Source organism: Mustela erminea, chromosome 11 (assembly GCF_009829155.1).
Source record: "Mustela erminea isolate mMusErm1 chromosome 11, mMusErm1.Pri, whole genome shotgun sequence".
Classification (NCBI taxonomy): Eukaryota; Metazoa; Chordata; class Mammalia; order Carnivora; family Mustelidae; genus Mustela; species Mustela erminea.
In genome coordinates this window covers 11,231,808-11,241,328 of record NC_045624.1, presented here as the reverse complement: position 1 = coordinate 11,241,328, position 9,521 = coordinate 11,231,808, and the positions used below count along the sequence as shown (strand labels likewise).

At 60.7% G+C, this 9,521-nt stretch overlaps 1 protein-coding gene across 3 annotated transcripts; it reads left to right on the top strand.

Moving 5' to 3' along the window:
- The first annotated feature begins 373 nt into the window (after positions 1–373).
- On the top strand, positions 374–9,426 carry ZYX (zyxin). 3 transcript variants are annotated; one of them, XM_032304921.1, is made up of 10 exons: positions 374–658; positions 788–1,010; positions 1,492–1,691; positions 1,841–1,933; positions 2,027–2,557; positions 6,565–6,685; positions 6,828–6,997; positions 7,135–7,313; positions 8,225–8,345; positions 8,857–9,426. In XM_032304921.1, exons 2-10 carry the CDS (start codon positions 803–805, stop codon positions 8,959–8,961), a joined length of 1,728 nt encoding a protein of 575 aa, XP_032160812.1. In that variant the 5' UTR covers positions 374–658; positions 788–802; the 3' UTR covers positions 8,962–9,426. The 3 variants fall into 3 exon arrangements, with proteins under 3 accessions (XP_032160812.1, XP_032160813.1, XP_032160814.1); XM_032304922.1 differs by having other exon boundaries at positions 375–658; positions 791–1,010; XM_032304923.1 differs by lacking the exons at positions 374–658; positions 788–1,010 and adding an exon at positions 1,368–1,392.
- The last annotated feature ends 95 nt before the right edge of the window (positions 9,427–9,521 follow it).

Here is a 9,521-nt window from a genome sequence, read left to right as displayed (position 1 = left end):
GGAGCCCGTTTCCATCCCAGTCCTGCCGGTCTGGGCTGAGCCGGAGGGGACGGGGGACGTGGCCGGCGGCTGGGCAGGAGGAGGAGGAGCAGCTGGACGTGGCGGGGGCAGGTAGCGGCTGCCCGGGAGAGGAGGGGGCTGGGCCCCTGCGGGAGGCGCAGTCCGGCTGCTTCGCCACCTCGGGGGCAGCCGCTCGACCTCCGCCGGCTTCGCCGGGAGTGGGGACGGTGAGTCAGATCTCGGGCACCCGCGGGTCGGGCGGGGGCGCTGGTGGAGGTGGTGGCGAGTCAGGAAATGACATCAGAGGCCTGTGCCTGGGGAGGGGAGGTCTCAGCCCAGCCGGGGCGGCGGGGGCGGCGGGACGGGGGCGGGAGGACCTTGGCAGAGCCTCGGGCCGGGGGTCCGGAGCAGGGCCCCTTCCTGGGGGAGTTTCCTGCCGGGTCCGCCCTCCCCGCCTCTCCCCGCCTCTCCCCGCCCCCCTCTCCGGGCCGCTCCTTGTATGGTCTGAGCGCCGCTCTCTTCCCGCCCCCTCCCTCCCTCCCTCTTCCCTGCGTCCCTCCCCGCCCAGGCTGGAGGCTGCTCGGGACCCGGACGCAGAGTCCTGGGACCCGGCTGCAAGGCGGCCACCCGAGACGCGGCGCGCACGCTCCGGCCCGCGGTGAGGAGTGGGGAACCGCTCGGCGGCGGCGCACGGGGAGGGGCGGGGGCGCGGGCGCCGCGGGGAGCCGGGCCGGCCGGGGGTCCTCGGGCCGGCCGCGCGCCGCGTAACCTGGCCACCTCCCCCCAGCAGCCCGGCTTGGCCATGGCGGCCCCCCGCCCGCCTCCCGCGATCTCCGTCTCGGTCTCGGCTCCGGCTTTTTACGCCCCACAGAAGAAGTTCGGCCCGGTGGTGGCCCCAAAGCCCAAAGTAAATCCTTTCCGGCCCGGAGACAGCGAGCCTCCCTCGGCCGCCGGGGTCCAGCGCGCGCAGATGGGCCGGGTGGGCGAGATCCCCCCGCCGCCCCCTGAAGGTATGCGGCTGGGCTTGGGGGCTGAACCCCGGCGGGTATGCGCCGGGCCGGGGGCAGGGGTTTCGGGAGTTTGGGGGTCTGATTGCACGAAGGGGGCTGGGCGCAGCTAGCCTGTCCCGAGCAGATGTTCTTACCTCATCGTGGAGCTCATGGCTGGGAGCCAGGGCTCCTGGGACCGTTCCAAGTCCCCCGCCTGGGGGTGGGAGGCGGGAATGTGGGGCACGAATCTTCCCCTCTGGGTCCGTTTTCCCAAGTGTAACGGGAGCTGCATCGCTCCACTGTCGAGTCCCCCGCCTTTACTGACCCAGTGCTCCCAGGGCGCCCTGCCTCCTCCTTGCCTTCCCGCAAGCTCCGGGGCCCCGGGAGAGTTCTTGGGTTAGGGGTGAGAGCTGTAGAAGGAGAGTAGCTTGGGGAAGGGGTGGAGGGGTCGCCTGCAGACTGTCTTCTCACCAGACTGTCCTCTCTCGCTTTCCTACCTCAGACTTTCCCCTACCACCGCCTCCTGTCCTTGGTGATGGCGACGACTCGGAGGGTGCTCTAGGAGGTGCCTTTCCACCTCCCCCTCCGCCTGTGGAGGAACCGTTTCCCTCTGAGGCTCTGGAGGAGGAGATCTTCCCTTCCCCTCCGCCTCCATTGGAGGAAGAGGGAGGGCCTGAGGCTGCCGTACCTCCCCCACCACAGGTATGGGGGCTTGGGAGGGTGGGCTACAGTGGGACACCCGCCAGGGAGGAGAGGCAAGTCCTTCCCTCTGACCTCTGCACCTCTGGCCTGATGGGGGTTGAGGTGGGAGTGGAGACCTGGGATCCCTGCTCTGACCCCTGACCCTCTAGCCCAGGGAGAAGGTGAGCAGTATTGATTTGGAGATCGACTCTCTGTCCTCGCTGCTGGATGACATGACCAGGAATGATCCCTTCAAAGCCCGGGTAAGAGACGGGAGAGTAGGAAAGGCCGGGCAGGGAGGAAAGGCACCCGCCCCTCTAATTGAGCTGCTTTTCCCTTCTTCCCGTTCCTTGCAGGTGTCCTCTGGATATGTACCCCCGCCAGTTGCCACTCCATTCGTTCCCAAGTCCAGTACTAAGCCTGCAGCTGGGGGCACAGCACCCCTGCCTCCTTGGAAGTCCCCTTCTAGCTCCCAGCCTCTGCCCCAGGCCCAGGCTCAGGCGAAGCCTCCCAGTCAGACCCAGTTCCATGTGCAGCCCCAAGCCAAGCCTCAGGTCCAGTTCCATGTGCAACCCCAGCCCCAGGCTCATCCCCAGCCTGTGCCTTCGGCTAACACCCAGCCTCGAGGACCCCAAGCCCCATCTCCAGCCCCTAAGTTTTCCCCAGTCCCTCCCAAGTTTACTCCTGTGGCTTCCAAGTTCAGCCCTGGAGCCCCAGGTGGACCCGGGTCACAGCCCAGTCAGAAGTTGGGGTCCCCTGAACCTCCCTCTTCCAGTAGCACAGGCTCCCCTCAGCCCCCCAGCTTCACCTATGCTCAGCAGAAGGAAAAGCCCCGAGTGCAGGAGAAACAGCATCCAGTGTCCCCACCGGCTCAAAACCAAAATCAGGTGAGGAAGGGTAGGAGGACCAGGCTGAGACCAGGGAGCTGGGGAGGGGGCTAAGTCAGGAGCTAGAGAATGAGGGCAGAGGTGGCTTCAGAGAGGGAGGTGGACATGGAAACAGTGGGATAGGACTTTTGAGCCTCTGAAGTTGGCCTGGTGGGTCAGTGGTAAGAGAAAGTTCTCCGGAGGTTCTGGGTCTGGGTGGGGTCTTAAGGTGGACTTTTCCTTGCACCCTTCCCTCTAGAATGTTAAATGGAGGGATGAGATCATCACCCGTCCAATCTTGCTTCTTTCCCCTTCTTGGATTGTTGAGTTAATCTCTCTGCGGCTCTGAACCACTCTCAGTGCCCTGGGGCCCATCTAATGATAAGAGTCACAGTGTCAGTAAACACTGGCTGAGCCAGCGTCCGCTGAGTGCCAGGCACTGTGCTCTGTGCTCTGGAGGGAAGAGATCTCTCGAAGAGGTGAATTCTGAGTGAGTCAGATGGGCCTGGGATAGAATTCCTGGCTCATAAGACCCTAGGCAAGTTGGGTGAACTTTGGCCTTCAGTTTCCCCACCCTAACCCTACACAGTGGTTCTGAAGATTAAGTGAGCTAACTCATAGAAAGGCCTGGGATCTCTATCTAGCTCTTGAATGCTAAGCATAGGAAAGTGATCATTCCTGTTTGACAATTTTTACCTTCTGGTGCAGGGGTCAAGATCTGAGTTGAGGGGAACCTGCCGGTCACATAGTCCTACGAACTGTCATGTTAGTCGATGCCACGAATGTGTTAGTGCGCAGGCACAGTTGAAGGGATGCAAGTGCCTGTGAGTTTTACAGAATCTGCTGTTACAGGAGCTCCAGACAGGCACCAACATGGGAGGCTGGAGGTTAGGAAAGGTGTGACAGCCCTAGTGTACGATGAAGGGTTGGTGGGACTTGAGGTACCCGAGAGGAGAGGGAAGGGCATTTGAGTGGGAACGGCATGAGCAGGACTCAAGGGCTGCCGAGAAGAGAAAGTAGTTCCTGTGGCAGTAATGCAGAGCTGGACTCACAGAGATAGGTAGGTGGGGGCTTGAGGGAGGAGGAAGTAAGACAACACACCAAGGGAGCCCGTGAGTCCTGGAGAGTCGGTACTGGGTTTTGAGGAGTCATGTGGCCGGGTTGGAGGGTTGGTGACAGCTGTGCTTTTGGAAGCTTTGGGGGAAAATTTTCCAGCACAAGCATGGGCTAGAGGTAGGAGATCAGTGATGTATGGGAGTTCACTCCTGGGCGACCGTGGTAGTGTCGGTTGCGGTGAAAAATAAAGCCCAGATACGAGAACTGTTAAAAAGGAAGAGCCTCCAGGCTTGGTAACCGATAAGCCGGTGGAAGAGGAGGGGTGTGTTGGGGAATGATGGTATTGCTGACAAAATAGAGAAGTCCAGAAGGGGAAATGGTTTGGACGGGAAGAGGAGGGGCCCAGCTGTCAGCATGTTGAGCAACAGGTTCCAGGAGGACTTGGTCTCAGCTGGGACTGTCATCTAGTTAGAAATGGAGGACTGGGTTTCAGGAGAGGGCCTCGAACTCTTGAGGAGCGTGTGATGATACCAGAGGAGCAGGGGCTGCTGAGGGGCCCAGGGGATGCTGAGAGGAGGAGCTGAGGGTCTAGCAGTTGGGTGATGCTCAGGCTGTCCAGGTGGGAGGGGGAAGACGGCAGCAGGAGGAAGAGGGTCACAAGTCAGGGCGGGGTCTCAAGACGGTGTGACGAGGGAGAGGTTCCTCAGCGGGGGTTTGAGGTGGACAAGGACTAAGGTCAGAGATTATTGGCCATTCTGAAGTCCTAGATGACTTTGTTGTGGCCCTTTGGGGCCCTGTGTTGGGGACAGAGTGAAAGGAGGGGAGTCAGCAGGTGGTGACTACTCTGGAGCTGCCAGAGTGGCCTGCCCCCAGGTTGGCAGGGAGGTGAAGCAGCAGGGAAGAGAGTGCGTGTGTGTGAGAACCGGGAGGAAGAAGCTGTTGGAAGAGGGGTTCGTGATGCTTGCAAGCCGGGCTGCTGCTCTCACGGCCTCCTGGAGGGGAACATAGTGATGCCGCCGCCCCAGGCATTCCCAGAGAGCAAGGGCAGTATGGCCACTGTGTTTTCTGGTAGGGGAGGAACGAGCAGGGAGCTGGAGCTGGCTGGCTTCCATCTTCTCAGTCATGTAGGAGGTGAGGTCATCGGTGAGCGAGGGGGCGATGCAGTCCGGGGCTCTAGGAGATGGAAAGGTTTGGAACAGCTGCTGTGGGGAAGGCGACTGGGAATCTGCAGGAGCCAAGTACCAGACAGCCCCCCTGGGGCTGAGGCTGGAGGGCACAGAGGGCGCTGCAGTGTTTCATGAACTCACTCTGCGGTGTTCAGGATCTCTCCACCTACTCTCTGCAGCTGGGAGGCAGAAGCAGGAAGCGGGCAGTGCGTGAGCCAGGGTTGAGATGGGACGGCTAAGCCAGCCATGGCGGCTGAGGGAGGCACGAGTAGCTGCAAGGGCCTTGTTGAAATAGCTGGTTCAGGGACCAGACCTGGGGGAAGCAAGCTAGGAGGTTTTGATGCACAAGATACCTGGGGACGGTCAGGAAGCAGAGGAACCTTTTCTGAATTGGTGCATTCAGTAGGTACGGAGGGGAAAGGAGAAAGGAAGGTGATTGTTGGGAGGTCAAGACCAGGGTCTTGGAGGAAGATTGACCTGAGACGGGTGAACCTCGGGTCCGAAGTGTTCCCGGCGGAAGGTGCCCGAGACGGAAGGACATTTGGAGCTGTTCCAGTGGAAGAGCTAGGGGTCTGACCATGGATGTTGAGGCTGGGACATTGGTGCTGGCAGGCAGAGAGGGAAAACTGTGGCCGGGTACCCACAGGGAGCTGAGGCGTATGAAGAGCTCATACTTAAAAGAATGGGATGGACACCTCAGGGGACCCCAGAGAGCAAGGGCTGGCTGAGTGCCCTTCCTCTGTCCCCAAGATGCTAGGAAGGGAAGACTGGGAGAAGAGACAGAGAAGCTTACATTGGAGAAGGGGCTCCGCGGGGCCACAGTCGCGGAAGGGCAGGAGGTGGTCGGAGTCTGTGGGGGAAGGGGCTAGGAGCTGGAGCCTCCGTGAAGCCCTGCTTCCCCAGGCTGATGGCAGCTCTAGATGCAGGTGGGTGTGAGTATGGGGGAATCAGGGCTGAGAGGGAGCTGGGAGACTTTGAGGTTGCAGGCGTTACAGAAATGAAGGCACTGGCAGGTAGAACATTTGGTGGTTGCAGCCTCAGTCCTGGCTGGGCTTATCCAGTACAGAGAAAACCAACCTAGTGTTTCTGTTGGAGTGTCATAGAAATGCTGGTGCAGGCCACAAAGCCCCTGGCACGGCTCAGGGTGACTGGCGGTGCCCCCCTAACCTTACCGGCACCCCCATCCCCGTCTCCAACTCTCTCAGGATGCCATTAAGAGAAGGGTAGGCAGGTCTGGCGAATGGTCCTCTGAGGCCTGCGGGGAAGGGAGTGGGGTCGGGTACTCCTGGACCCCTGCTTGGGGAGCTGGGGGCTGGGCTCCAAAAGATGGCCCTGGGGGTTTAACGTGTGATTCCCGCCTGTGTTGCATCCTCACGCTGACAGGGGCTGCTCGGCAGTAGGCGGGCCGGGTAGGTGTGTGTGCACCGGGGTGCACATGCCATCACGTGCCAACCTCTCCTGTGGGGGGCCATGTCTGCGCATGCTCCGTGGACTTGACGCGTGGCCTGGTGTGTCGGGTGCTTCAGTAACCTCAGCTGCTGTGTGTGTGTGGCCTCTGTCTGCTCAGTTGTTCTGGCCTGTCCGTCACTGCCCAGGGGGGGTTTGGGCAAAGTGGGCGGAAGCTCATCCCCTTCCCCTGTGGTGCTGGGGGTCAGGGAGGGAGGAGGAGCAGCTTTCTGAGTCTAACCTGAGTGTCTGGGAGATGGGCGGGGAGTTAGTCGGTCTTGGAAGAAAGCGAGTAAGCTGGCTGGGGAAAGTTCTTAGGGCGGCCCTCGGGAGAGTATGAAGAGAGTGTTGGCGTTTCAGGGACGCTCCCCTGGGGCCCCAGGACCTCTGACTTTGAAGGAGGTGGAGGAGCTGGAGCAGCTGACCCAGCAGCTGATGCATGACATGGAGCACCCTCAGAGGCAGAACGTGGCTGTCAACGGTGAGCTCCCTGGCGAGCCGTTGGGACCTCGCCCCTGGCCTTGCAGTGCTGCCCAGCACCTTGGCTCTGCTCCCTGTCGGGGTGGCCGGACCCTTGCATGCTCCTTTCTCCCCTTTACTTCTGTCCTCTCCGGCCTTCCCAGAGTCCTGTGGCCGGTGTCGTCAGCCGCTGGCACGCACCCAGCCCGCGGTCCGGGCTCTGGGGCAGCTGTTCCACGTCCCCTGCTTCACCTGCCACCAGTGTGAGCAGCAGCTGCAAGGACAGCAGTTCTACAGCCTGGAGGGGGCGCCCTACTGCGAGGGCTGCTACACCGTGAGTCCCTGTTGGGGCTGAGAGGTGCTGCCTGGAGCCTCCGCCAGCGCGTCGGGGGGCAGTGCGGGGCAGATGCGCCTTCGCGGCTGGTTTTTGGGTGCCAGTTCCCTGCCAATGCCCTACTGTTGCCTCCTTAGGACACTCTGGAGAAGTGCAACACGTGTGGGCAGCCCATCACTGACCGCATGCTGAGGGCCACGGGCAAAGCCTACCACCCGCAGTGCTTCACCTGTGTGGTCTGTGCCTGCCCCCTGGAAGGCACCTCCTTCATCGTGGACCAGGCCAACCGGCCCCACTGTGTACCTGACTACCACAAGTGAGGACCCACCTCCTGTCTCCTGGGCTCTTCTCTGAGGTTGTCTGAGAGTTAGGCTGCCCTCCCACAAGTCCAAGACCACTCCAAACTTCTGGCCTCACTTTCTGGTCCCACATTCTGTCCAACAGCAGGAGCCCCATTTGTCTGGATGTAGCTGTCCAGCAGTCTCAGAACTTGGTAGCAAGTCCCACTCCTGGTAGGGCCCCCCCTAGGCCATTGGTTCACTGAGGCTTCTTTTGGGTGTGGTCTTAGGTTCAACCTTGTGTGCTGGAATGACTTCATTTCACACACAAGCTGGGCTCTGAAAGTTCTTTTGGAGATCAGCTTTTTGGAGTTCTGGTGTTCTCCTAGAAACAGTGTTTACAAGGCGGCTACTTCCTAGGTCCTCAGCAGGATCCCACAGTGCATCTCGAGGTCGGTGCGGGAAAATTGCACAGTCTCATTCCCACCTCTGCCAGTGTTTGAGGTGTACGTTTTCAGAATTCCACCTGACGTGTCCAGAACTTCACATCTCTCCCTCCACGCACCCCACCAGTGGAGCGGAGATACCTGCATGGCAGGGGAGGCTAGGGTCCCGGGTCCAGGCATGGGGGCTGGAGAAGGGCACCTTTGGCTGTGGTCTGTACCACCAGGTAAAGGCCTCATGGCAGAGGTCCCTGGAGTGGATGGGCCTTTGGGAGGATGGGGGAAAGGCAGGAAATTCCCCTTGATAAGGGCCCACGAAGGTGGCTTGTCTTAGGACTTCCTTGTTGAGCTTCCTCTGCCTAGGGATGTGAAGCAAGTTGGCCAAGATGTCTGTCTGCCCCATTGCCATGCAACCAGCATGTCATCTCCTTCCTGCACTTCGATGGATAACCCTGGGTACCCTGTGCCCCCATTCTGACTCCTGCCCCACTTTTGGGCCCCTCCAGGCAGTACGCCCCCAGGTGCTCTGTCTGCGAGGGACCCATCATGCCTGAGCCTGGCCGCGAGGAGACCGTGCGAGTGGTGGCTCTGGATAAGAACTTCCACATGAAGTGCTACAAGTGTGAGGTTGGCTGTGCCTCTGGCCCCCCGGGCTGGGTGGTGGTGGGGGCGATGCCCGAGCCTGCCCCATCCAGCGCTTCTGTCCCTGTGCAAGATGAGGGGGAGGGCTGTGGGGTCCCCGAGTTTGGGTAAACCAAGAAAGAACGTGATCAGTGGGAGGTAAGGGGCTTGTGCTTTGCTATAGTGGAGGGGAAAGGGCAGGAGGATGTGCTGGCTGAAGTTAAAGGAGGCAGAGAAGGGAGCTGAGGCACGTGGGCGAGGTGAGGTCCATGTCTTTTATTGGGTGGGTGCTTTGGAAATGGCTCTACCCACAATGCCTGCCTTCGGTGGGAGGAGTCTAGGCGAAACGAGTGGCAATAGTGGTGAGGCTAGGAATGGGGGTGCGTATGGTTGGGGACATAGGAAGTGACCTGGATATCAGCCAAGCCCTGAGGCATTTGGTCTTCCTACTTTAAAGATGGAGGTGTGGGGGGACACAGGGGCCTTCCACCAGCAGACTCTTCTTCCTATCTCCCAGGACTGTGGGAAAGCGCTGTCCATCGAGGCAGATGACAATGGCTGCTTCCCCCTGGATGGCCATGTGCTCTGCCGGAAGTGCCACACTGCCAGAGCCCAGACCTGAGCAGGGGATGGACGAGTCTCTTCCCCATCAGCGTACCACCCACACTGAGACCACCACCCTGCCCCCCCTTCAGTTATTTTTTTGATGTCCAGCCCCTCCTTCCACGCGCCAATCCCCACCCCAGGATCCCAAGCACCCTGTCCGGGGGTCCCAGCACGGCCTAGGGCTGCAGAGTCCCAGCTCCGGGTTTCCAGCCCACCCCACCCCACCCCGCAGGGACCACGCACCATCCTCCGGGTGTACCCCACCTGTGGGGGCACCAGGTTGAGCGCTGCTGCTTTCACTGCTACACCCATGCCCTTGGCTGGCGCCTGAGCAGCTGCGTCCTCTGCTTGCTGAGGCCAGGAGATGCCCGGACTCCAGGAGGCTGGACTGGGCCGGGCAGACCGGCCTGGACATTCCCTCCCACCCCCATGCTGCCAGGTTGTGGCTACAGCTACAAATAAAAAACCCTGTTTTCCAGAATTCTTAGGAGTCAACTCTTCTGTGCCTACAGCCCTCATGGGTGGGTTGGAGAAAATAACAAGGATAAAGCAGCCAGGGGTAAAGGAGAAAACTGT

What these genes read in the sequence shown, in the direction of transcription:
- ZYX (XM_032304921.1), top strand. Translation starts at nt 803, where the DNA reads ATGGCGGCCCCCCGCCCGCCTCCCGCGATCTCCGTCTCGGTCTCGGCT. An exon ending in ATGATCCCTTCAAAGCCCGG is followed by an intron (nt 1,934 to 2,026) that starts GTAAGAGACGGG and finishes CGTTCCTTGCAG; the next exon opens with GTGTCCTCTGGATATGTACC. An exon ending in ACTGCGAGGGCTGCTACACC is followed by an intron (nt 6,998 to 7,134) that starts GTGAGTCCCTGT and finishes TTGCCTCCTTAG; the next exon opens with GACACTCTGGAGAAGTGCAA.